At 54.3% G+C, this 27,231-nt stretch overlaps 1 protein-coding gene and 1 pseudogene across 2 annotated transcripts; one reads left to right on the plus strand and one right to left on the minus strand.

Annotated features, from left to right (window-relative positions):
• Positions 1-2,128: 2,128 nt before the first annotated feature.
• Positions 2,129-21,089, plus strand: MCM5 (minichromosome maintenance complex component 5). 2 transcript variants are annotated; one of them, XM_019728406.2, is made up of 17 exons: positions 2,129-2,255; positions 2,487-2,661; positions 4,849-4,975; positions 5,057-5,185; positions 7,184-7,356; positions 8,634-8,789; positions 10,402-10,568; positions 10,986-11,157; positions 12,127-12,238; positions 13,566-13,709; positions 14,085-14,150; positions 14,360-14,536; positions 15,118-15,230; positions 16,754-16,882; positions 17,883-18,025; positions 19,752-19,879; positions 20,784-21,089. In XM_019728406.2, the coding sequence occupies exons 2-17, from the start codon at positions 2,495-2,497 to the stop codon at positions 20,883-20,885; spliced, it is 2,205 nt and encodes a 734-aa protein (XP_019583965.1). In that variant the 5' UTR covers positions 2,129-2,255; positions 2,487-2,494; the 3' UTR covers positions 20,886-21,089. The 2 variants fall into 2 exon arrangements, with proteins under 2 accessions (XP_019583965.1, XP_074182382.1); XM_074326281.1 differs by having other exon boundaries at positions 2,189-2,311.
• An 802-nt stretch (positions 21,090-21,891) lies between these two features.
• Positions 21,892-22,344, minus strand: LOC109445822 (small ribosomal subunit protein uS19; annotated as a pseudogene).
• Positions 22,345-27,231: the final 4,887 nt, after the last annotated feature.

Consider the following 27,231-nt stretch of genomic DNA (forward strand, 5'->3'; position numbering starts at 1 on the left):
TTGGTGGGTGAATCTTTGTGGTGAACCCTGCCTGATGCAAGACTCACCTTTACACAGGATAGGTTTGCCTTGTTAGGCTGAAATGAGCAGATTTTCGGATAAAATTTGAGTCTTGTCCAGTGAATCTTAGGGACTAGCGTGATATCCCTGGGTTCAAGACCCTGCTACTCCACTTTGTCGCTCTGCCTACAGAGAGGTTAGTTACTAACCCCTCTGGGGGCTCAGTGGTGTCACCTGTAACATGAATACAGTGAGACCTACCTCACCTGCCTGTCTTGAGAAGCAAATGAGATGCATGTAAAATGCCAACATTGTACACTAGCCCCTATTATGAAAATGAGGGAGATCGGGGTTTTGTGATTCTTGCTAAGTGATTCTTGTACTGGGAGTCACCTCACCTATGTCATCTCATTTAATCCTCACAGCGAATCTGTGACAAGCGGCACCACTCTGAGGGTCAGGAAGGATTTACCCCAGGTCTGTTCAGCTCTGTAACCCAAGCCTTTCTCTTAACATGTTGTGTACGGTGGGGTTTAACTCCCTCGTGAAGATTCTTATGATCCGTATGCAACGTGTTAACTTATGAAAGCCATGAGCATATTTAAAATGCAGGATCCTAACCCGAGAAAGTGAAAGCCCCTCGCTGAAGGTGTATTTAGGAGCACAGGGGACAAGGCCTTTCCTTAGACAACTAGTAGGTGAGGACTGGGAGTCAGGACGTCCTTTGTCCCTGGTTCTGCTTTTGTCACTACGTCTGGAACCTTGGACAAGTCACTTCAAGTCTTCTTTATTCACTGACAAAATGAGAACAATACACCTACTCCAGTGGTGTCCTAGCACCAGTGAGTGGATGGTGGCGTCATGATCACCCAGATATTCCGGGGCCCCACCCGGACAGGTTCTGGTTCTGGAAACCTGGGGCTAGATTCTGGAACCCTGTTTATAACAGGCTCCCTGGGAGATTCTGAAGGGCAGCCAAGCAACAGGAGCCACTGTTTAGGAGACGGTGTATCCAAATAGTAGTCATTCACACAGCAGCTATAGCTCTGCCCACCTTGGGCCCAGGTTCCAGTTTTCTGTGAAAGGGGCATGATATTCATTGTGGTGATGGAGGGAGACAGGGAGGGTGGGAGGTGGGAGAGAAACCATCTTGATTCTACTCACAGGAAAATGGCTAGTTTGCATTCCATTCATACTACGGAAAATTAAGTCACTGTTAAATAGAATGAATGAAATCTGTCTCCACTCAGAGGGACTGCCGTGCAGTATTAATGAGAAAAGCGTTTCAGATTTATGTGGTATTTTTATACACTGTGAAAATACACATTTCAAACATGGCTTGCAAATATGTTTGAGTGAATGTGGCAGACAATACAATGTTCTTTCCAGTTCATTGAGTGGAGGTGGGTAGAAATGAGGAAAAGTATGCAGTCCTTGTTGCTGCTGGAGAATGCCACGAGTTTTGCCAAATATTCCCATTTTTCAAGCTAAGTTGGGGACCCGGTCGTGAATTTTCGCGAAGTTTAAGCATTTCCAAATAATTTAAAATCGACAATTAAGACACAAATTCTCCTTTAGGTCTAAGAAAACATCCTAGAGTCCTAAGTTTGGGACGATTTTGTTCCCAGAGGCGTTAAGGAGACCAGAGGTGACTTGTGCCTGATCCAAATGTTAGAAGAGTCTGTTATTGTGAGAACACGGAGCAGGGGTGCAGGTGGCCGCGCCCCCGCCCGCGCCAGCCGCTGGAGGGCAGCGGGCTCGCACCCGGCAAGCGTGTGCTTCTTAGGGACGTGCAGCTTCTGAACCCTTGGTTCTTTCACCCCGTGGCTCTGAAAGGAGCTATTTTTCTTAAGAGATTTCAGAAAGGCTCGAGAAGAGTACACAAGCGTCCTCAGCACGCCCGCACAGTCCCTCGGCCGGAACACCCACCCCTCCTCCACCTTTACGCCAGGCCCCACCCCTCCCCTTCCCGTCATAAATTTCGCGCCAAATTGCCCGCCACACAAAATGGAGCCCGGAAGGAGACCAGGAGTCCTGACGTCATGAGCCCCTCAGCCAATCCGCTTCGTCTACTAGCCTTGGAGGCGGGGCTTGAGGGCGCAGAGCGGGCCAATCAATGGCCCGGGGCCTCGGCTAACCAATTGGGGCACAGCAGCCGCGGCGTCCGAACGCGGCGTCTCGCTTTTCCCGCGAAACTCGGCGGAGAGTGTCGGGGTGCCTGTCTCTCCGAGTCCGTGGAGTGCCCGAAGGGAGAGGTGAGGCCGGTGGAACTGGGGCGTGGGGACCCGAGAGCCATCCCCACGGGGGGTCGGTAGGCTATGGATGGGGGCGCAATAAGACTGGGTAGGGGTGTCCCCTGGGAGAAATGGGGTCAGGGTCCCCCACCCCTGCGTCGAGACACACCCGCCTCGCGTTCGGAGCGAAGGACCCAGGCGTCGGTCGCCGCGCGCTGCCCCCACTCTGCTCCAGCTCCTTTTCTCCGCCAGGTGCAGTCATGTCAGGCTTCGACGACCTCGGCATTTTCTACAGCGACAGCTTCGGGGGTGACAACGCGACCGATGAGGGGCAGGCCCGCAAATCGCAGCTGCAGAGGCGCTTCAAGGAGTTCCTGCGGCAGTACCGAGTGGGCACCGACCGCACGGGCTTCACCTTCAAATACAGGTGCGAGCCGGAGCGGGGGAGGAGGGGCGCTGGGCGCGTCTCCACGGAGAACCTCCTAGTGTCGTGGGCAGTCGGGACACAGATGGGGAAGCAGGACGAGAGGCGAAGGAGCCTGTCCCGGGTCTGCGGAGTTTGGTCCAGCAGCGCGTCGTCAGGCACTCCCCGACCCCCCACAGACCCATGGCGTGTGGTTTCCTATGTTTTATACCCGAAGTGAACTTTTGAGCCAGTCATCTGCTGAATGGGCCTCCACCAACCCAGCTGGAGCTGCCTGGGCCCTTTGGTTCGTTTTCCATTTCTCGTTCCTATTTGTCTGCTCTTACTGTCCTTACACATACTGTCAGAGATACTTTCTTAACCCTAGTTGTCTCTGGGTACAGTAGGTGAAGTGGGAGTTACGACTCACTTCACTCATTCATTCGTTCCACTCTTGTAACCACTATTGATTGAGTACCTGCTGCACGCCAGGCACTGTTCCAGGTGCTACAGCGCTGAATGATCTGGGCTAGGTCCCTGTTTCTAGTCATTGTACAACCTGTGACATCATGCCAAGTCATTGTAGGCCCTTCAAACATGCGTTTGCAGGTCCAGGCTCGGGTGACAGTCTCTCTGGGCCTCAGTTTCTTCAACAGTAAAATGGGCATAGCCATTTCTGCTTCCATTTATTCATGCACAAGCTAACAGTGATCACCCAGGTGCCAGACACTGCTAGACACTGAGATAACAAACACGAAAAAAATTCGTACTACTTGCCTTCAAGAGGTCAGTGGGAGCGATGCATAAATTAGGAAGTGATAGTCACGTCAAGGGAGGAATGTCAAAGAGGAGTTGGGGAAGACTTCCAGAGGAGCCAAAGTTCGGGTGACCCTTGAGCCGAGAGGAATCGTGGTGTGGGAGGCATTCCAGATGGCAGTTGCATGGGCAGAGGTATGAGTGGCCTGTTATAGCAGGGGGCTCTCTGGGCCAGACAGGCTGCTTTATATGGCTCCCAAGCGTAAGGTAGAAGAAGATGAGGCCTGAGGCGAGGCCGGGGAGCCGGCTCTGCTTAGGTCCGTGGTCCCCAAATGTGTTTGGTACAGTCGTGCTGTGGAATGCTCTGTGAAAAGAATCTGTGATGGCTGACAAGACACAATGTCTACTCTCGTGTGCCTCCCCAGTTCTGGGGCGTGTGCCTTGTTAGTTTCCCAAGAGAGTCCTGCAATGGAAGCACTGATTTGCAGTGAGAGTCTCCCAAACTGACCTGTGCGTGGAACCCTGTCTTTGAGGGTTGAAATAGCCTTCCACAGAGGTTTCTTTGGAGGCTGCCTTTGCTGGCAGTAGGGACCTGTTGCGTCCAGCGCAACACTGGCAATGAGGGTGCAAGAAGGGGCGGCTTTGGGTTAAGTTTTAAGAAAGAAACATACAGAGACTTAATGTAGTTTAAATCTCAGAAGGCCAGGGGTCTCACAGTTCTGAAAGACTGGAGCCCAGAACAAAGCCGACTGGAGGTTTTTATTGATAAGTATACAAGGGAGTAGCAGTGTTTTTGGCACGGTCTGTGGGACTCATTTATCACGTTATAGAAACAACCCAAACCAATTATGTTGATCTTCAAACAGCTGAAGCAGAAAGTCCTTGAGGTGAGGTATGCAACTCTTTTAAGGGACATATATCACATGTTGAAATTGTTTCACAGAGCTGAGCAGAGAGAGAGCTTAATCTTATCACTGTCAAGACTTTTCTCCCAATTAGGTGAGAGGGGAAAGTCAGAGCCAGCAGCCGTTTTTCCCAGGCAGGGGGAAGGGGAGACAAGGCCCCTTCCCAAATCTTTCTGAGGCAGCTCATCGGGGGTCTCCATGGGGTTCCGCCTGGCTGTAGTTGTCCCCCCCGTGGGGAATCTTACTCGTCATTGGCCGCAAGCCCTCTTTTGGAGACTAAATAGAGAGAAACATACAGTCCCAGAGATGCACAGTCTCACAGACTATTCTTTCCTTAAGGAAAGACATGGTGGGGGGCAGTCTGCTAGGCTGTTGTGTGACAACAGGCACCCTTTGCAGAACCACCTGGAATTCTATGTGTGTTTGGGGAGAGACATGGTCGAGCAGTGTTGGCGATGAGGGCAGATTCAGGGTGCAGGTACACCTTAGCCAGTGTTGGTTGCTCTTCTCTGCCACCTTCACCCTGCCACCTTCCCCCTGCCCCCTCCAGGGATGAACTCAAGCGGCATTACAACCTGGGGGAGTACTGGATCGAGGTGGAGATGGAGGACCTGGCCAGCTTTGACGAGGACCTGGCTGACTTCTTGTACAAGCAGCCAACTGAGCATTTGCAGCTGGTGAGTGGGACCCTGTCTCTGAAGCCCCCAGGGCTGGCCCTGCTGCAGTCACCAACAGCCTGTCCCCTTCCTCCTCTCTAGCTGGAGGAAGCTGCCAAGGAGGTGGCTGACGAGGTGACCCGGCCCCGGCCCATCGGTGAGGAGGGGCTCCAGGACATCCAGGTCATTCTCAAGTCGGACGCCAGCCCATCCAGCATTCGTAGCCTGAAGGTAGGTTTGCTTAGAGGCCAGAAAGAGGGTGGCAGTGGCTGCTGCATGGTACAGAGGGGCTTTCGAGACAGGCAGACTTGGGTGCCAGCTGTGTGACCCTGAACAGCTCACTCGAGCCTGTTTCCTCTTCTGTAAAATTAACTCATTGGACAAATGTTTACTGAGCTCCTCCTGTGCTCAAGGCATTGAGTTGGGTCCTGGAGAAAACGGTGAGCTGAACAACAAGCTCCTGTCCGCCCGGGGGAGTAAACCAGAAAGCATCACCCATGATGATTTTAGATGGTCGTAAGTGCAGTGGAAGAAATCGAGGGTGATGAGTCGTGTGGGGGTCCCTCTGATCTAGAGGAGGCATTTTTGAGGAGGTGGCATCTGAGTGGAGAGGTAAGGTGAGAACGAGTGGCATGCAGACAGCTGGGGGAGAGCGAGGTGGTAACAGCTGGTGCAAAGCCTGAGAAGTGAGGGGGGCACGGGATGTTCCAGGCCGTGTTGAAAGCCAGCCAGCGTGGCTGGAGAGTGACGAGGAAGCAGGAGAAGCTGGCAGAGCCTGCCTGTTAATGCAGTCGTTCCTCTGTTTTATTGAGCAAGTACTGAGTGGCTGCTCCACTCCAGGTGCTGGGCTAGAGCTTTGTTATGAACAGACAGGATCTCTTTCCCGTGGGGCCCACAGGGAGAAACAGACAGACAAGGAGCACTGACGTGATTCAGGTACTGGGATCTGAGTCATGAAGAAAAGAAAACAGGCAACGTGACAGTGGCCGAGGGAGGCGGATAGTGGTTGGAGAAGGCCTCTCTGAGGAAGTGATTGGAGTGAGTCTGAGTGATGCGACAGCCAGGGGAGGAGCATTCCAGACTCAGGAAGAAGCAGGTGCAAAGGCCTGCGGTGGGGACATGGCATGTTTCAAGGAACAGGAAGAAGCCAGTGTGGCTGGACCCCAGGGAGTGAGGATGGGGAAAGGAAGGGAAGTGGGTGGCGAGGCCAGATGGCCACGTCTTCCCAGCTGTGGAAAGGAGCTTGGATTTTTGAATTACGACAGGAAACCAGTGGAGGGTTATGTAGAAGAACAGGCTGAGTTCCCAGAACCAGGGAGGAGCTCTGGGACCATGTTTGGAACCAAACTGAGTAGCACACGTTTTTGCCTGTCTATGGAAGTGACATTGGACTTGCTTTGTGGGGCAGCTGTTGCATCAGAGAGGCATCCTCAGCGCCACCCAGGGACAAGCTTCCTGTTGTCACACTCACTGGGAAATACAGCGAATGGCCTATAACAAGAGGAGGGGCCGCTCTAGAAGGGTGACTTGTCAGGGATGGCTGAGAGGGAGGGCCCGAGGCAACCCTAGTCCTTTCCAACGCTGGAATTCTGGAGTGCCACAGTACCTGCAGCTTTGTAGATTGTTTTCCAAAAGCACATGCTCTGGTTGTTTTTAACAGTTTAACGTCCCCCTGGGCCATGACAAGCACACGTGGCTCTGGCCTCATTGACCAAAGAGGGGCCGCCTCCTTTCTGTTTCTCCCCTTGTTGTCTCCAGGCTTTGCAGAGAAAACCACTGAGACTGGGGAGAAGAGAGGATGAAAGGAACTTTTGTTGTTGTTTGCTTTTTGTTATAAAATGTTAACACAAAGGTAGAGAATAGTGTAACAAATCCCATGTACTTGCATCTAGATTTCATGGCTGTTAGCATTTTGCTTATTTGCTTTCTTTTTTGATAAAATATTTTTAAAGTAAGTTATAGATATGACACTATCCCTAAATATTCCAGTATGCATTTAAAAATCAGAAAGATTTTTACACATACCCTGTTTTCCCCAAAAATAAGACCTAGCCAGACCATCAGCTCTAATGCGTCTTTTGGAACAAAGACCGGGTCTTCTATTAATTTTTGCTCCAAAAGATGCATTAGAGCTGATGGTCCGGCTAGGTCTTATTTTCAGGGAAACACGGTAATCTCTGGTGTCCCCGGCTGCCTTTAACCAAGCATCTCCCGGGGGCTCTGTTGCAGTCAGACATGATGTCCCACCTGGTGAAGATCCCCGGCATCATCATCGCGGCCTCTGGGGTCCGCGCCAAGGCCACGCGCATCTCCATCCAGTGCCGCAGCTGCCGTAACACTCTCACCAACATCGCCATGCGTCCCGGCCTGGAGGGCTACGCCCTGCCCAGGAAGTGCAATGCGTGAGTAGGCCTCAAGCCGCCTGAGTGGGGCCGTGCAGGATGAGGATGCTGCGGGGACAGGCGGGAGCAGGGGTGGCCTGGTGGGAGAGGCACAGAGCTGACACCCTGGGGCTCAGGGCTATGCACCCAGCCAGGTGTCCCTCTGCATTTGGTGACTTACCCCCAACCAGGACGCCCAGACAACCTGTGCGGGGAACCCACTGTTGGGAGAGTAAAGCAGTCCAGGGCAGGGAGTCTGTGTGGAGTCTTCTGAAGCAAAAGGTGTCTTGCTGGGCCAGATCCGAGGGCCCAGGGTCACAGCCACTCTCATTTACACGTTGCCTGTGATCGCCCATGCGCTGCAGAGGGAGTGTGTGGTCTCTTGGCACACAAAACTGAAGAGACTTGCCGTGCGGCCCCTGCAGAAAACATAGTGGCCCCCTGATCTAAATGGCCCACCCTCTCCCTGGCTGCTGCTCCTCGGCTCTTGCCGGTTCCTCCTCAGCTTCTTGACCTAAATGTTGCAGTGCTCCGCGGCTCAGCCACACTTTTCCCCACACTTTTTCCCTCGGTGGTCTCAGACTTTCAAAACTGTTGATGTACAGAGACACTCAAATGTGTATTTCCACTGACCTCCAGGCTCAGTTCAGCTGCCTGCCAGCCACCTCCGCGAGGTGTCTAACGGGCACTGCAGGGTGAGCGCGGGCCACAACCTGCACTGAACTGACTCCGTCCCGTCCCCAGACCTGCCCTTCCGCAGTCCCCTACCCCACCCCAAAATGGAAACGCCATCTTTTCAGGTGTTCAAGCCCAAATCCTGGTCTTAATGTTTCTTTCCATCTTGCATCTAAACAATCAGGAAGTCCTTGGCACTTAGAACCGTGCCTGGCACATAGGGGATTTGCTGTGCTTGCTGTAACGGTTGAATGATGCCTTCATTCCATAAGGGTGAATAGAGGCCTAGACTCTGAGAATGGTCTGCAGGCGCCCAGACCCTCACTGAGAGATCCTGGGATTTGAGTGAGGGTTTAGTAAGGTCGTGGGACACGGAGACCACATGAGGGGGCTTGTTTGCCTTGAACAGTGCATTGAACAGTCAGGCCTGGAGCAGGTCTCCCCACTCCTAATTGGTGTGTGGTCCCCACAGAGCCACCCTCCTTTCGGGGCCTTTTTCCAGCTTATGCAGGCGACCTTTAACCTGCCGCTGGCCGTGTCTTGTTGCTGACTCCTCGGATGGGCTTCCCGGGCTCCAGGTTCTCCAGGTGGCTCTGGTGACCCTTTCTCGTGCCCCCGTACAGGGATCAGGCTGGCCGCCCCCAGTGCCCGCTGGACCCATACTTCATCATGCCAGACAAGTGTCAGTGTGTGGACTTCCAGACCCTGAAGCTGCAGGAGCTGCCGGACGCAGTGCCCCACGGCGAGATGCCCAGACACGTGCAGCTCTACTGCGACAGGTGAGGTGCACGGGGCTGGCGTCCGCGAGGGTGGGCGTCCCGGCTGTGGACCGTCCAGCGTGCTGGGAGGGAGGGCAGGGGATGGCTGGTTCAGGACGCTTGCCTGTGCCCGGTGGTTCCCATACGTTTCTGCTCATCTCATCTTGCCATGATCTGCAGGGGCATGTCAGCCCCCTCTGCAGATGAGGGTCTTTAACTGAGTGGAGGAGCTTTGAGCCTGTGTTCTTCCTGGGAGAATCTCTCCAGCCCCGTAGAACGGGAGGCACAGCTAGGTAACCAGCAGCTGTGAAAGCCCCTTCCCAGCCTGACACCCCGCCCCCGCCCCTGCCCCAGACTTTCTGTTAAGATTCTTCCTTAGGTTTTGCTGAGTGATTGGGAAAGGGGAGAGCGTGCTAGGCTGGAGCCTGGTCCCCTCACGGTGACCTGGATGGGAGGCGTGGAGAGGTTGACTAGGATTGTCCACCGGGGCTGGCACACCCTGGCAGTGCAGGCAGGTGTTCTGTACATAGGCGTTTTCCTGGGGAGCCACAGGTTCCATTAGTCTCAGCAGTGGCAGTGGAAGGTGTAGCAGTCAGGCGCTCCGGCTTACTGAGCCTCAGCTTCCTGAGATCCCGTTTCCTTATCAGTACAGTGGGGATCATGACAGCCCTTGAGCTTTCATCAGGCTGCTGTGCAATGCAAACTGGAAAGTGTATGTCAGGCGTTTCACATAATCCCTTAATACAAATGAGATACTTGGTATTAGATTATTCTCCAAATGGTGTGTGATTCACAAAGCGTAAGAAGTGGGTATGGGAAGAGGATTCGTAGAATCTACTCATAGAACTTAAACAGGGACGCTGATGGTCCTTCATTGGATGTGACCCTTTCTGGTGTTTAAAGCACCTTTGTGTCTGTTACCTCACTTGATCTCATGACAGTCATGGCAGGTCAGACCACGTTATCATTCCCCCTGGCTCAGAGAGGTACAGTGATGACTTCTTGGAGGTCTCACAGCTTCTAAATAGCAGAGTACAGATGTCCCATTCACCCCTCCACGCTGCAGTGGCTCTGGCTAGGGGGACTTGGAGACTTCCTTGTTTCGACATTCTATTTTTTAAAAGAGGAAATGAAAGTCCAGAGGCAAAATCATGGTGCTGAGCTCATGAAGCCCTAAAGAGGCAGAGGAGTGGCCCTTGCAGGGAGGCTGGGAGGGCCTGAAGAGGAAGGTTCCTCCTGAGATGGCTAAGGGGAGCCCCGCCACGAGGCTGACAGCAGATGAGATGGAGATGGGGCTTCCAAGTGCTGGGGGTGGGCTAGCACTGAGCGTCCTCTGACCCGAGACAGCATGACAAATGAGCTTGTGAAGGCAGTGGAAGGGGCAGGCTGCCACCATGCCCAAGGACTGTCAGCACGGTCCTCAGGCAGGGCCTCAGGCAGCTGCCCCGTCCGAGCACCGACCGGTGGGCTGGGATGGGGGGGGGGCCTGTTCTCGGGACCTTGGGGGTGGAGAGGTCTGGAGCCTGCTCAGCTGGGAGGCCTCCGTTCAAAACGCTGAGCTGAATCGTGTGACGAGGGACTTGGCTGTCCCCACAGACTCTCACGGTCTTTTCTTTGTCCTCGCTGTCCTCAGGTACCTGTGTGACAAGGTGGTCCCCGGGAACAGGGTCACCATCATGGGCATCTATTCCATTAAGAAGTTCGGCCTGACCTCCGGCAGGGGCCGCGACAGGGTGGGCGTGGGCATCCGGAGCTCCTACATCCGTGTCCTGGGCATCCAGGTGGACACAGATGGCTCCGGTGAGTTAGCTGTGGGGCCCCTTGTCCCTGCTGAATCACTGGGGCTCCTGCCTGGCCTCGCCCCTGCATTCTCTGTTCTGCACAGTCGCCATGGTGTGTGGTGCTGTTGTAACCAAAGACACCACATCACCCCTTGGCTGAGATGGTGGGTCACCCCTCTCTGCAAGATGGAAGACTTCCCAGGGCCCTTTACGGGCCTCCACCATCTGGCCCTCTAGCTCCTCACACACCCCGTCCAGCCCTCCCGTCACTCTGGACCCTGAGACACAGGCCCGCTCCTGAGGTGGAGACCTGGGCTCCGTGCTGTGGCCTTAGGCTGCTGCTTGTGCTGCCCGACCGAGGCCCTGCCCTGAGGGGGCAGTGGGCTGGAGCAGGCTCGCCCTCACTGGCACTCAGCACCTCCCTCCTGCCCCCCAGGCCGCACCTTTGCTGGCACCGTGACCCCACAGGAGGAGGAGGAGTTCCGGCGCCTGGCCGCCCTCCCCAATGTCTATGACGTCATCTCTAGGAGCATCGCCCCCTCCATCTTTGGGGGCATGGACATGAAGAAAGCCATCGCCTGCCTGCTCTTCGGGGGTTCCCGAAAGAGGTGGGTGTCCAGGCCCCTCGGGTCTAGGGAGGGCACGGAGACGGCCCACAGACAGACAGCTGCCCGATGGTCAGGACTTCAATGCTCTTCATTTTCCCAGCACCCTCGGCCCTGCCTGCAACTCCCAGGCACCTTCCCAAGCTGCGGGCTCATTGTCAGCTGGCTGAGGGCTAATTCATGCTCTCCTCTCCAGAGACACACCCTCCTGCCAATCCTGGATGGCGGTAGACTGGGGGGCACGGCAGGGGCCGTGGGGAGAGCTCTGGGCTGAGTCGAGACCAGGGATTGAATTTCAGCTGTGCTACTTATTTGTTGTGTGACCTTGGGAGAGCGACACCACCTCTATGAAACCAAGTTTCCACATGAAGGAGACAGGTGAAAAACCTAATAGGGCATCATGTGTTCTTTGAAACTATAAAATAATAGAGGTATAGAAAATAATATTACTTGCAGCTACTATTTACTGAATTCTTATTATGTCCCAGGCCTCCTTCTAAGTGTTTTTATGGGTCTGAAACCCAGTCAGTTCCTGTGACAAAGCTAGGATCACACCCGTTTTATAGATGAGGAAATTGAGGCATAGAAATTGAAAGGGACTTAATTACAGGCACACGTGGGGCCAGAGCTGGCTTGCTTGGTGCCCCTTCCACTGTATCGTGAATAGCCTACTGGCGGCTCCTCTGCTTTCCTTTCCAGCTGCGAGGGATGTTGTTTATCAGATGCTCACGTGTGTGCCCAGCCCTGAGAGCCATTTCCTTTGACCCTCCCCTCTCTGGGAGGCAGGTTGCCGTGGGCAACACTAGGGGACACAGCTGGGTATAAATGTGGTCTCAGCCCAGAGCCCCTGCCTCCCCATCTGCTCTGAGGCCCGTGATAGGTCAGGAGGCTGACTGCCAGCCAGCCCGCCATTGTGACCAGCCTGAGCCCAGCCCCTGGTGGGTTCTCACCCATCTGCCTGTCCTCCCCTAGGCTCCCTGACGGACTCACTCGCCGAGGAGACATCAACTTGCTCATGCTGGGGGACCCGGGGACGGCCAAGTCCCAACTACTGAAGTTTGTGGAGAAGTGTTCTCCCATCGGGGTGAGTGCTGGGACGAGTTGCTCTTCCTGGCTGCCCCAGCAGGGCAGAAGGCTGCAGGGCAGGGCCAGTAGGTCCCCAGAACCCCTTCGGTGGGCAGGCTCACCCAGACTCTCATTCCTCTTGGCTGTGGTGGGGCCACAGGAGGAGAGGGGGAACGAAACCAACAGGTGGGTGTAGGTTTTGGGTGGCGGGCAGAGCGCTGGACTGACGCAGGATGGGCTGGGTCCCGCCTGGCCAGTATATGGCTGTAGACCTTGAGCAGCAGGTCACCTAAGCTCCCTGAGCTTCAGTTTGTCCGTCCACTAAATCTTAACATTGATAACAGTTACGGCTAAAGTCAAGGGCCATGCACGGCTTGAAGTGCTTGACACACATTTACTCATGTAATGCTCTCTCTGCGGTGGGTGCTGTGACCCATTTATAGGTGAAGAAATGGGTACAGAATAGCTAAGGGTTCTTGGCCAAGGTCCCACAGCTAGTAAGTGCTCCACAGGGCTTTGAACCCGTGTCTGGTAAGCTAAGGCCTCTGCAGTGATGCATGTGATGGGGAGCAGAGCAGGGTGAGAGAGCCCGCTGTGGTAAGTGGGACAGGTTGTACAGGTGGGAGGTGTGGTCTCGGGATAGGTATGAAGGGTGCCCCGGCTGTCCAGTAGAAGTGTACATGAACTACACATATGAGCTATGTGTATGATTTTAAAGTTTCCAGTAACCACGTTAAAAAAGTGAAAATAGGTAAAATTAATCTGAGTAATAGTGCGCTTAACTCACTATATCTAAAACATTATTTGCACATGTAGCTTAATATAAAAAATGTTACGGAGATAGATAGCTTACGTTCTTTTTTTTAGCACTAAGTTTAAAATCTGGATGTATTTTACACTTGAGCACATCTTGGTTTGGATTTGCCACAGTTCAAGGCCTCAGTGGTTGTATGTGGCTTGCTAGTCTAAACAAAGGTGACGAGGGACTCGGGCTGAGGAAGCCTTTTCCTGGGAGTCAGGAGTCCATCCAGCTCCGAGGCCACTGGAAGTGTCAGTCCTCCTGGGCTCAGTTTGCTCCTATGTGAGTGGATTGCTAAGGGCTGCTTCATAGGGCGTGGTGGGGCTCAGGTGAGTGATGGATGTGAACTCCCCTCCGGGGTGAACTTCCAGGCTAGACTGGGGCCACGGTGGCCTCCCCATCCAGAGGGAGGCTCCCTGAGTTCTGTACTCTGCAGCCAACTGTAGTGTGTGACCTTGGGCAACCTGGGCCTGTTGAGTTACTGGGGTCAGAGAATGGAGCTGGAGCTGTGTTGGCCCTGATACGTCTTTCCACCTACCTCCCCCAGGTGTACACCTCTGGGAAAGGAAGCAGCGCTGCTGGCCTGACAGTCTCGGTGATAAGGGACCCCTCGACCCGGAACTTTATCATGGAGGGCGGAGCCATGGTCCTGGCTGATGGCGGGGTCGTCTGTATTGACGAATTTGACAAGGTGAGGCTGTCTGACAGGGTGAAGTGTGGCTGAAAGGTGGGGAGCACCTAGGAGTCGTGGGGCTGGGGCATGGCCTGTGCTTGAACAGCAGAAACCACCTCTGACTTGCAGACGTCTAGTCAGTTCCTGACTGTCGCTATAGGGTAACTGTGGGAAGTAGCTTGACCTCTCCTGGCCTCAGTTTCCACATCTGGAGAGTGGGGAGAGGAGAGCCAAGCCCACACAGTTGTCACCAGGATTAGAGATGACCCAGTTCCTGCCATTGGCCCAGCATGGAGTCAGGACTCAGGAATGGTTGCTGCTGTAGCTTTCCTTCTGCCACTGCTCTGCCCTCCCATCGCCTGGGTCTAATGGACGTTTCTCTCCCCCATGCAGATGCGAGAAGACGACCGCGTGGCCATCCATGAGGCCATGGAGCAGCAGACCATCTCTCTAGCCAAGGTGAGCCGTCGTCCCTGACAAGCCTGCTCGGCCAAGGGCCAGCCTGGCCCCCGTGTGCAGGGCGCTGAGCGTTGGGGCCGGGTCCTATCTGCACACGCCTCTGCCGGCAGCAGCAGCAGGCTTGGGATCACAGGTACGGGCATTCACATGTGATGGACACGTCCTGGGGTTCTCGGATCTGTCATCTGCTCCCCCCTGTCCCCACTCAGGCTGGGATCACCACCACCCTCAACTCACGCTGCTCCGTCCTGGCTGCTGCCAACTCGGTGTTCGGCCGCTGGGACGAGACGAAGGGGGAGGACAACATCGACTTCATGCCCACCATCTTGTCCCGTTTCGACATGATCTTCATTGTCAAGGACGAGCACAATGAGGAGAGGGATATGGTGCGTGGGCCGCAGGGTTCACCCGGGGCGGGCGCACCAGGGGCTTCATGACAGCCTGACCATCAGAGAAGGCCCGTGAGCGGGTAGCCAAGGAGCTGGCGGTGGGGGACTGCAGAGAGCATCGAACTAGGGGTGTGGGTGATTTGGGGTCATTCTCCCCTGGGCCTCAGTCCCTTCCATATGAAATGTCGAGTTGACATTTGGGTACAAGTGGTAGAAACCCATGCAGTTCTGGTTAGTAAATTTCTGAGACGAACTTGTGGCTTATGTAGTGGACAAGCCCAGAGGTTTGAGGCCCAGCTGGATTTGGGTCTTGGTGTCACCGGGGCTCCTTCTGTCTCTGTCGCTCTGCCCGGCCTCCCGTGGGGGTGGCTTATCCTCGGCAGCTGCTCCCCTCGGGTTGCAGAGGAGGCCCTGGCAGCTCCAGGATGTTGTCTGCAGCTGATGGCCCCAGGGAAAGAGGCAGCCTCCTCCTTTCTGTTGGTTCCAGCCCTCCCAGCCCTTCCCCCCCGCCTGCTCTGTACTGAGACCCAGGCGCGGGAGGACCAGCAGGCTGACCCAGTTTCCCTTCCGCCCCCCAGATGCTGGCCAAACACGTCATCACTTTACACGTGAGTGCGCTGACACAGACGCAGGCTGTGGAGGGTGAGATTGACCTGGCCAAGCTGAAGAAGTTCATCGCCTACTGCCGGGCGTGAGTCCTGGACACAGGCCCTGTGGGGTGGGGCTGCCCGACTCCCCTGGGGTGGGCGGGAATCCTGTTCCCTGGGCCTGCTCCTCACGCCGGACCCCTGAAAAGATGCCATTCTTCTAGTTTTAGCTCTGCTGAATCCACTCTGCTCCTTCCTGACTTTACACAGGGCACTCTGGCTCTCAGCCTCAGTTTCCCCATCTCTGAAATGAGGGCATAGGATTCAGATGGTATTGACGACCCCCCTCGGCTGATATTTGGGGAGGCAGAGCAGTATGGTCATTGTGGACACAGGCTCTGGTAGCGCCTGCCCCCACTGTGTAACCTGGGATAAGTCATTTGGTCTCCGAGCCTGGCTTTCCTCGTGTTGGGGTTGTTTTGCAAGGATTGCACAAGTCAATGAGTAAGTGCTTGGCACAGCCCTGCATCAAGTAAGCACTCAGTAAATGGCAGCTGAAACTTTAATTATTGTTATTCTTACAGATCGCCGATAATAGTAATCATACATAGAGTAATTAGGTGTTATTCTGAGTATTTTATGGGCAAGTGAACTTGAGCCCTCCCCCAAATCCTAGGAGGCTGGTGTATTACTATTCCACTTTATGGATGGGGAAGCTGAGGCAAGGAAAGGTTAACTAACTTGTCCAAGGTCACATTTAGGAGTTAGTGGAGCGAGGATTTGAACCCAGGTACCTGGCTCCAGAGGCTGGGCTTTTAACCACCATGCCGAGATTCTTGACGTTCACCTCAGTTGTCCCTTGGAGGTAAAACCCAAGGTGGAGGAATCTTCTAGTGCCCCTCCCATGGGAGGTAAAGTGCTGCAGTCAGGCGGGTCCCTAACTCACCACCTCCACTGGGGTGATGGGTGGTGCAGTGCCCAGCATTTTCTGGGTCCCCTCATGGCCTTGGGGAGCTTCCTCCCTCCCTCTGGCCTCGATCTCCTCGTCCTCAGGATGAGGCTTCCCCCGAATCGTTGACAGTTGACCTGTGAGTGGTTTGGGGGGGTAGGTCGGGGAGTTTCTGATCAGCCATCCCTGCTGCCCATCCTCCTCGCCGGAGGAGATGTGCCCCCTGCCCCTGGACAGCAGTCACTGCCGAGTCTGTGAGCATCACATCCTCAGAATATTTTGGATAGAAGTTTGGGGTCGAGGACTGCTGTGAGCCTGCCGTCTGGTGGGCCCCGTGCCTTGTGCCGGCGCCATTGTTCTGTACTGTGTAGGAGGCAATGCCCACCTCATGACAAGAGCCACGTGTCATCCAGCAGTAAGGGGGGGGCAGTCTTCACTCCTGCACATGGGCCTGGCTTTCTTCCACCTATTTGCTGACAGAGGCACCACTTTTTCTCTCCTGTCGTTGCTCTCTGGCACCTGCCCATGACCCAGATTTTATTTACATCTCTTCCACGTGATGCACCCAGCCTGTGGTGGGAAAGTCTGTGTTTCTAAGCTGCCTGAGGGCTCGGGGCAGGGTGGGTGCCTCAGGATCCCTTCCTGGCCCCATGGCAGCCGCGCCCCACCCCTCTGCAGGAGATGTGGCCCCAGGCTGTCGGCAGAGGCTGCGGAGAAGCTGAAGAACCGGTACATCATCATGCGGAGCGGGGCCCGTCAGCACGAGAGGGACCGTGACCGCCGCTGTAGCATCCCCATCACCGTGCGGTGAGCAGGCGGGCAGGGCTGGCCACACGGCCCTCACGTTACAGGGCATGCCCGGCACCCCGGCCAGGGCCACGGAAACACACAGCGCAGGCGCTCGGCGAGGCCTGCTGGGCAGGAGGGCTCCTTTTGGAGTGGAAACAGTGGGCTCCCTGTCTGCGTTTCTTGGTTGGTGTAAGGCTAGAGCCTTCCTTCCTGAATTCCATCTGTCTTCCCCCAGAGTGGGGAAGGCTGAGGGTGAGGGAAGGTCCAGGCCTGGGAGCCAGGAGACTTGGGTCCGTGCCTCTAGGCCACTGTGTGACTGCAGGGAAATGGTTTTCCCTCTCTCAGCCTCAGTTTTCTTAGCTCCTAACTCGCCTCATTCTTGTGAGTTTATCCAGTTGAGTGTAGTGATGAAGAGCTTGGACTTACCTGGTCTGAATCCTGTCTTTAGCATTGATTAGTTAGAAGTGGATTTGGCTGTGTGTAACGGAAAACCCAAATGAAGTAGCTTAAGTAAATTGGAAGATTATTTCTCTCTCAGGTAAAAATATCTGAGGGTAGGGAGTCCAGGACTGGTGTGATGGTTCCTTAGCGTCATTAGCAATCTGGGCTCCTTCAGGCTCACCTTTCTCCTCAGAGTCCAAGATGGCTGCTGGAACGTCAGCCATCACCTCTGCATTCCAGGCAGCAGGAGGGGAAGGAAAAGGGCGCCCACTTTTTAAGGACACTTCCTGAAAGTCCCACAAAGTATTTGAACTTAAGAACTTACTGACCACATCTCAGTCACACAGACACACCTAGAGGCAAGAGAGGCTGTGAAATGCCTTTTAGCTGGGTGCCATGTGCTGGGATAAAAGCTGGGGTTCCATTATTGAGGAAACGGAGACAGGTCATGGGGCAGCCAGCAGTCTCCCCTGTAAGCGCCCCTACTACCGGGAGCAGGTACTACCGCCCTGATGTCAGGATGGGCAACAGAGCGGGCTGGGCTGAGGCCACCCTGGTGTCCTGTTGCCCCACTCAGGCAGCTGGAGGCCATCGTGCGCATAGCCGAGGCCCTGAGCAAGATGAAGCTGCAGCCCTTTGCCACGGAGGCAGACGTCGGGGAGGCCCTGAGGCTGTTCCAGGTGTCCACGCTGGATGCCGCCCTGTCGGGTACCCTGTCAGGTGGGTGAGCGACTTGGGGACACGGCTTTGGGCTCTGGGCTGGGCTGCGTGCTGCTTCTCTGCATTTGATCCCTGGCTTTTTCCTCCAGGATGAGAAGCAGCTTCTCTCCAGACCCTTGAACACAATCGTCTTGAGCCAGTTCCTTATGAATAGTTAGTTTTATTGTTGGTTAAGAACAGTAGTCAGCACCCGTTTGTGGAGCTCATGCTTCACCGCTCTTCCCCTCGTGTACAGCTGGCCCCAGGAAGCCAGGCTGGGCACTTCGTCCTTCCTGTCTTAGAGATGAGAAAACGGACACAAAGAGGCCTTCTCAGGGTGCCCAAGGTCACCCTTAGCTGGAATGCAGGGCTCGGCCCCTAGGCCAGTGGAGGGGCCCTAAGTCATACCTCCTGCTTCAGGCTCAGCCTTTCGAGACTTTTCAGGAGTAATGGTTACGTGCCAGGCTCTCCGGGATCCATTCATTCCCTCACCCAGCAGCTTCTTCATGGTGCTCAGTATTTGCCAGGCTCTGTTCTAGGTTCTGGGAGTCTGACAGTGAACAGATCTCAAAGTCCCTGCCTTGTACGTGGGGCTGTCATTCTCTGGGGCAGAGACGAGCAAAGCAGCAAGCAGATCAAGTTCAGGGAGTGTAAGTGCAGAGGGGAGAGTCCCAGCAGGCCAGGAGTGTGGGAGACGGATGGGGGGCCTCTCTGAGGTGATGCTGAGCAGGGACTGGTGTGAAGAGAGGAAAAGTGACTCCCTCAGGGAAGAGCACCCTCAGCAGAGGGCAGGCTGAGTGCCAAGACCCCAAGAGGGAGCAGGCTCGGCATGTTCAAGGGCCATGTGGCTGGAGGCAGGGGATGTGGGAGGGGGAGTTGGGAGTTGTCTGATCTCCCCTGCTCCCAGCCTTGGTGAAGGTCAATCTCTTCCGAGGCGCTGCCTGTCTCATAAGACAGTCGCTCATAGAGGGCTCTGTGGGATACTGAGGGCACAGAGGACATTGGGGATTTGGGGCAGTGAAATGTGAGTTGGGCTTTGCAGTTTGTGTAGGAGTTAGATTCCTCATTTCATCCTCTCAGTGGCTTCTCTGAGCACAGCCTCACCCTCTTCTTGGCTGAAACAAGGCCTCTGCAGGCCTTTGTTGGCAGGGGAGACCCACCGTGCAGTAGTAGCTGGAAATCTGGAGCCTCTTGCTCCTCGGGGCACCTCACAGATGTCTCCAGGGACGCCTGCTCTCCTTCCTTGGTCACTGGTGGTTCCCTGCAGCTTCCATCTGAGGTCCATTTCTCTAGGCAATTGACCCTGCTGCCTGTCCAGCTGGATGGGTCCTCGTGTGACCCACTTTCTCACAAGTCAGCTCATGTCCCTCCTCAGAGCCCTCCAGTGGCTGCTCCTTTCCCCAGAATCAAAGCAAAACCCAGGCTGTGGCCACAGGGACCGCCAGGACCTGGCCTGGGTTCTCAGCCAGTCAGGTGTGTGCCTGCTTCATGCTTTTCCACCTGCTGTTCCTCTGCCTGCAACATGCTTCCCCATGTGTTTGCTTTGTCCCAACTTCAGGTCTCTGTGCCGTCGTATCTCAGGCCCTCATTCTCCCAGCACACTCTTCCTGTTCCTCTAGTTTTCCTTTCTGAGCCTGGCTCCGGCTGCTCTGCCTTGGGTTAGAGGCCTCCATCTCTCCAAGCCTCCCGCTGTGGTCTGACTGAGATCCCTGGCACCCGCCCCCCATCTCCCTCCTCATGCCTACAGGGGTGGAGGGATTCACCAGCCAGGAGGACCAGGAGATGCTGAGCCGCATCGAGAAGCAGCTCAAGCGCCGTTTTGCCATTGGCTCCCAGGTGTCGGAGCACAGCATCATCCAGGACTTCACCAAGCAGGTGGGCCTTCCCTGGGGCCGGCTGCGGGGAGGGGAGGGTGCAGGCGGTCTCCTGGTGGCTGCCCGTGGCCCAGTTCCCACCCACCCAGCACTGGTGTTCAGTTCCTCAGCAGACAGGCTTTCCCTTGTCCCCGGCCTCTTCCATAATTCCTCCCCTTGGGACTGCTTCAGTCTGGGGCAGGGTGCTTTTTCTGTCCTATAGTGGGAGAGGACAGGCGGCTGGGGTTCTGCTGGATCTACACCCACACTTCCCCCAGCCCTTGCCATCGACCCTTCCCCCATTGCCTGGGTTTGGTGGGGTTGGGAGGGGCAGAGCCAGGAGGTGAGGTCTCCCCACTCATTGGAGATGGCACTCTTGACCCCATAGAGTAGAGCTGGCTTAACAGATGCTTTGGAGAACTTGCCATCTTCTTTAAAATCTCAGGAACAATACTAGTTTCTGGTCTCAGCTTCCATTTCATGTACTTGATCTCCTTTTGACCCTCAGAGCAGTTTTGTGTGTAGGTGGTACCACACCCATTCTAACATATAGGTGAGCAGACGCAGGCTTACGAGAGGTTTGGGGATGTCAAGAGCTTGGCTTCTAGAGGCAGATCGATGCTCTAACACTTACTTGCTGTGTGACTGAGCGGTGACTTGCCCTCTCTGTGCCTCAGTCTCCTCCCCTGTGAAGTGTGATGGTCCCAGTGGGGATGGGAGGAGCTGGTCCCGTGAGGACTTTGAGCAGCGCCTGGCACATGGTAGCACTCAGGAAGGGTGAGCCCTTAGATCAGAGGAGGCGGGTCTGATGGAAAGTTCCCTGTGAGCAGGGTAACGCCTGGGCTCTGCGGCCAAGTGGGCAGGCTGGTGGGTGTCGTGGGGTGCCCTTGGGGAGCATGCTCCTGCATCCGTCCTTCTCTCTGCAGAAGTACCCGGAGCACGCCGTCTACAAGGTCCTGCAGCTCATGCTGCGGCGGGGCGAGGTCCAGCATCGCATGCAGCGCAAGGTCCTGTACCGCCTCAAGTGAGCTTTGTCCACAGCCCGAGTGTCGCCTTACCTTGGCGGGCCTCCACTGCCACCTCCATGAACTTCCCTCACGCCCTCCTCCCGGCCCCTGGAGGAAGGAGCCACCCCACCTGCCTCCTGCCGCTGGGCTCTGCCCCAGATGCGAGTCCAGGACATGTGTCTTGGGAGAGCATCGAGATAATAAAGCCATGTGTTTTTGCATGTGTATGGGCCTCTGCACTGGGTGGCCTGTCACCCCCCGCCCTGCCCTCATGGTGGGGTGCGTGTGGGGGCAGGCCAGTCTCTGGAGCCAGCCAGACCTGAGTTTCTGACCTGTATCTGCCACTTGGGCTCCTGGGCGAGGCTTACTTTTGTGCTCCAGGTTCTTCAGCTGCTCTCTGGGGGTGATAGAGGTCTGTTTTTCGCTGGTGACAATTCGGCAAGATCCACTGTGTGTGGAAGTGCTTTGTAAAGTGGGTGAGTCTGACCAGCCTCAGCTGTTCCCAGCAGTTTGGTGCCTTTGCAGTCAGACTGGCTGGATTCACTGAATCTTTCTGTGCCTCAGTTTTCCTAGTCTGTAAACGGGGATGACACTGGTTGTGTTAGGATAAATGAGCTATTATTAATGAAGTGCCCAGGGAGGACCCTGCAGTGTGGGGAGACTGATGGTGTTTAGTGTTCAGGGACGGATTCCCACCAGGCATAGAGCAAAGTAGGTAAAAGCAGAGGTGCTGGGATTCTGTGCATGGGTTCTCTCTGGGTGAATGCCCACGGGCTGTGTGGCCTTGGGTGAGACACTTGACTTCTCTGTGCCTGTGTTTATCAGTAAACTAGAGGGCGTAGAATTCATCACCCTAAGTTGTGAGGTTTGAATGGTAGAAAGCACTAGTAACAGTAATTTTTTTTCCCCCTGAGATAAAAGTCTGTGCCTTTTATGGCCGAGCAGGTTACTTGAGGGGGTTGAAGCAGGAGGCGTGGGTGGCACGGATGCTGGGGTGCTGCCAGGTCCGCTGTGCTTTACCTGCTCGTTAGGTGATGGAGAACTTGCCCAGGTAGTGGCCGGTCATCTCAGGCTCGATTTCCACCTGGTGGAAGGTCTTACGCGCACCATGCTGCTGACCGTCTCAGGCCGCGAGGCGTCCCGCAGGGGCGCCTTCACCTGGGGCATGCCTCTTCCTCGGCCTTGGGCACGCACTGTAGCAGCGAGTGGCTTCCTCTGCAGGCCGAGGTGCAGCCGCAGCCACAGCCGGGCGCTGTACAGCTGCGTCCGCTGCGAATAGCACGTCCAACCGCTGGTCGAGGACCACGCCACGGTAGGTGAACTTGTGGAAAGTCCGCTGCTTCTGCTCTGTTTCCGCCATCTTGGCCATCTTGCTGGTTCTTCAGAAAGCTGGTAACACTAATAACCGGAGAAAGTGGATACTGGTATTTTGGTCATTATTTTGCCTGATACTGAAATACCAATATCCGTATATTTTGTTTTTAAAAAGCTAGAATTCACAAAATTAAAAATACGTGAGGTAAAATATTTTATACTTTAAATACATTTAGTAATATAAAGCCTCAAGAAAAACAGGAATTTAGAAATACATTGCAAACATGTTATTCTAGTAAATTATTAGCAGATAAAATCTTTAAAAATAACCACGTAAAAATGAAGACCGTCATGAAGAACAGAAAAGTCAGGTTTTTGATCTAAAAACACACAGGAAAACGGTGCATCAGTGTGGTCATTGTTGAATCACAACTAGCTTTGAGCCGTAATTTACAGCTGCTTGAAGCTCTCCGAGGACCTCTTCGGAAATGGAGAGATGAGAGCGGGGGCTAAATACGCTTTCCTCTGACTCACTGGTGTTCAAAGCCCATTTCTTTGATAACTTTTGGGGAGAACTTCCCCCCGCCTTCTGCCTCTGTCCCCCTCCCGTTCAAGCCGTTGTTTCTCAGTCTAGTTGTGTAGGACACAGCTCCCTGGCCCATGGCGGTGTTATGAGCTCCCCCGGCTGAGGCAGTCGGTCACTGGCTGCTCACGGCAGCTCACAGTGGCCACCAGCGCTCATGGCAGCACTCCGTAGCCCACTGCAGCACACCTGACCTCCAGCTGCTCATGGAGCCCAGCTCCAGGGAGAGATGGTCACAATCTTAGCTGTAGAGGGTGCAGCTCACTGGCCCATGGTCACTCCCAGCGACCAGCGTTAGGAGCGTAGCGCTCCAACCACCTGAGCCACCGGGCCTGCCTGAGAACTTTATGAACAGTTTTTTGTGTTTGGATGGTGATCTTCCTGAGAGCATGTGAGCATTTCCAGTTCCTCTTCACCTTAGTCTTGTTCAGGTGGAGACTTGTGATCATGGGCTGTATGTACCCTTTGCAGACCTGGTCCTTTGTTCCTTGCTTGGGGAGTGTTGGAAGCAGACTCAGCTTTAACTCTGCATCGCAGTTTGCATTTCCTGGAGGTGGAGAGGGATCTTTCTCCAGGGAGTGCACTCACCTGGGGTCTCATCCAGTGATGGTTGGTGCCCATTCATTCCATATTGTAAACTGGGATGCAATTAATGCCCCAGCAGGCATGGCTGAGGGTACTGTGGTCGTCTCTCTTACACATGGGGAAACAGCCTCAAGTGAATGAGGGCAGGGTCAGGGTTCAGCACGGGTAGACAGTCCTAGCCTGGAGGAGGTGTTGGTCCCGGGAGATGACTTGCCCTGACATAGTCACCGTCCCCTGGTGTGTCCCCTGGGATAGATGGCAGTACTGACAGGCACAGTGTGGAGCAACTAGCTTGGCTGTGGCTGGTGGGGCAGGGAGTGGGGCTCATAGGGCAGGTGTGCTTAGTAACATTCCGGTGGGGGAGCACGGGCCATCCTCTCAGAAGGATCAGTGGGCAGAAAGGCTTGGGGCCCTGGAAGTGTTTGGGCATTTGCAGAAACAGCTTCCACAGAAACAGTGACGAGCAGGAAGGGAGGTGAGCACAGTGCTGCTGCTCATCAGCCCAGCTGTTTTTGTTTTTTTTTTGGATGGGGCAGTTATCAGCTAGGCCATGTGGGCAGTCAGGAGAGGGGAGCATTCAGGCTGGTTGTCACTGCGATGGCGTAAGGGTGGAGGGGGTTGGGCCCACAGTCTTAGTGAAATCCTACAAGAAGTATAACCTGGGCGGGGGTTCTCTTCCCAAGCTGTTCCAACTGTTCCAGGTGAGGCTAAAATCTTCACTGGAGACCTGGCTGCTCTCAGATCTCCTTTCCCTCCCTTACCTGCCATGTGCTGTTCTGTTGATGAGTTCCTCTGCGGGGCAAGTGGCTTAATCTCTCTTCCTCCCTTTTCTCCTCTGTCCTTCCCTCCTGGGGTGGCTGAGAGGGTTAATTGAGGTGATAGATGAAGAGATAGATGAAGAGATGTCCCTAGGAGGGCTGGGCTTCTATGTTCTCTACCTCACAGTTTCTGCATTCCCTGTTCTCACCTTTCCTGCCTTCTGACTCTGGGCCTCTCCTGGTGCCCCTGCCCCCACTCCACCCCAGGTTTCTGTGGGTCTTAAGAAAGCTACCCTGAACCTCCATCTCCAGCCCTGAATCCATGGGAGACCAGTGAGGAGAGGCCAGATGAGCTTGCTCGTGATTTCGTCCCTCTGCCCGCTGGTTTGGAAACTTACATGGTTGTAATTGTTCTTAGTTATGTGTTTAATTTCTATCCATAGTGTGCCATTGGCAGTATTATAAAGGAAAACCTAATGAAGATTATATCAGCTTAGGTTTTCATTTATTGGAAATAAAGATGGTCTGCGTATGAAATGTGTTATTGTAGAGAAGTGCTTGCAAGTAGAAGCCTAAAATCCTTTCTTTTGTCTTGAAGAAAAAAAAGCATTGAATTTAAAAAATGCAGAAGACCAGCATTCTAAATATCAGCTCGTGAAAGTTTTTATCTATAGTATATTTAAATATGCGAATATGTCAGTGTTGTGTTTATTTGACAAACGATGTAATGGAAGCTTCAAGCTGATGAGCAAAACAAGATGTTTGTCTTAAAACATGGTCTGGCTGAAGAGTCCATTGCAGTGATTTCTACTACAATTTTTGGTAATAATATGGATCAAAAATCAGCATTTTTCACTTAAAATGTGAGATAATAAAACAGTGGTTAACAGCATGGACTGAGAGCCACGTGGCCTGGGTTCAAACCCCAGCTCTGCCACTTTCTAGCTCGTGACCGTGAGCCACTGGCTACACCTCTGTGAGCCTTAATTGCCTCACCTGTAAGATGGGGATCAGAGAAGTGCCCGTCTCTTATGGAGGGATGTGAGGATGACATGGGTTCGTGTTTACAAAGCTCACAGGACTGGCACATAGTAATTGTTCCAAGTGTGTACTAATATTAAAGTTACAGAAGACATTTCAAAGTGGGCTCAAAATTCAGGGCATGTATTACTGTTTATGAGTCAAAACAGCAGGGCCAGTGGGAGCTTGCCATGCGAGTCGTTCAGCTGTGACCAGAACTCTTCAAGATGGGTTCCCCCCCCCCATTTTCAGGGTGTCCAACTGTCCTGGTTTCCCCACTTTGAGGTTCCTGGGATGCAGGATTTTTGGTGGTAACCCTGCAAAAAGCCATACCCATTTTACAGATAAGGAAACAGAGGTTCAGAGAAGGCGATATATCACACAGCTAGTAAGTGTGGAGCCTGGAAGTCCGGCTGGGGAGTGAGGCAGGGCCAGCACGTGATAAATGGTAGCTACAGTTACTGATGTTTATAGAGCGAGGGGTGAGATCAGGGGCTTGAGTCTGAATCCTAGTGCCACCACTTTCTGGCCGTGTACCCTGAGTTCAGTTACTTTATCTCCCTGGGCCTCCGTTTCTCCAGATTTTAAAAAGGGTAATAATGCAGACTGAGCGAGGTGTGGGAGGATGAAGTGAAACGCCGCAGGTAGAACACCCGGCTCTGGGCACTGGGCATCTTCCTCTCACCAGGTGGTACCCGTGTTTAACAACTGATTGATAAGCCATTGTCGGGAACTGCGCACATCAAATGCTACATATTGGGGACCCCAGAACAGCCAGTGATCCTCTTACCTCATCCTGAGCCTTGGTCCTTTTTTTTTTTTTTTTTTTTTTAACCTCAGTATTGAGGTTTTTGATAAAAGTAGGTGGTCCTGGTCTCCCAGGCGTGTGAGGACAGTGGCCATGAGGGGGCGCCAGAGAACCAGCCAGGGTAGCAGCCAGCCGGCCTCCCGGGCCCTGCCTTGCCATTTCTGGGCTCTTTAGTGGCTTCCCAGGGACCCTCTGGCCCCTATCTTGGGGACGCAGCAGCCCGGACTCAGCTTGAAGAACCCTCCAGGCTCCTGGTATTCACCACTTGCTCTGTTGAGACAAAGGTTTTGCCAGGAGCCAGGCCCTGGGGGCACACCTGACATGCTTGATCCCATTTCATCTTACAGTGTCCCAGAGGAAGCATGTGTCCTCATCTCCAATTTCACATGAAGAGACTGAGGCATCTTGAGGGTAAGACACAGCAATGGGTAAAATTGGGATCCAAACCTAGAGACCGCTGACCCCGAAATCCTTGCCAATGGCCTCTGAGAATCACAAAATCACCGTCTTAGGAGGATCTTACAATCTTAGAGGCTTAAAACAATAGACTCAATTTTTTATTCAAGTCAAATATATATTTAAATTTTTTTGCTTAAGTTGAAAAAATAAAACTGAGAATCAGTCCCCCCTTTCCCTCAAGCTGTCCCCCAGACACCCACTTTCCCTCCCTGGAGGTGACTAGTTCCCAGGCATAGATGCATCAAATATTAGAATTATTCAGGATTTCTAGGTGACCTGGTCTTCCAGGACCCAGCTGCTTCTAGTCCCCAACCCTCAGTCTCCTGCTGGTATCACAACCTGGGTGAGTTTGTGGATCTTTCTTGGCTCCCGGAGTCCCCCAGCTTCAAGCCCCCCCATCCCTTTAGAAGGGGCTGGTGGCACGTAAGAGTGTCCCTGCCAGCACAGGGAGGCCTGGCCTGCGTTCCATCTCTGCCCCTCCTCCAGGGCTCCTCCTCCCAGAAAGGCCCATCCTGCTTCTGGTGGGAGCCACGTTTGTTTTCCCCATGGTAGGAAGAGGGGAAGTACCCAGAGTCCTGGGTAGGCATTGGGTGCCAAGGCTACACTCCCTTCCCCTGGGGTTGCCCGGCACCATGGGGCTTGGGGCTGGCGGGTCTCCCAAGGGGACACGGCCAATCTCCCCTCTCCACTTGGGAGCGCAAAAGCCCCTGTACCCAGATCTGGTTTTGAAGGCCAGCCTTACTCAGCTTGGGTTCTCCTTTCTCAGAAGCCTTCCCTGCTTTGCCGGGCCAGGTCGGGCCCTCCGAGCACCCCTCTGTCAGAACTCTAGCTGGGTTCCAG

This window comes from Rhinolophus sinicus, linkage group LG02, assembly GCF_036562045.2.
Source record: "Rhinolophus sinicus isolate RSC01 linkage group LG02, ASM3656204v1, whole genome shotgun sequence".
In the NCBI taxonomy this organism is placed as follows: Eukaryota; Metazoa; Chordata; class Mammalia; order Chiroptera; family Rhinolophidae; genus Rhinolophus; species Rhinolophus sinicus.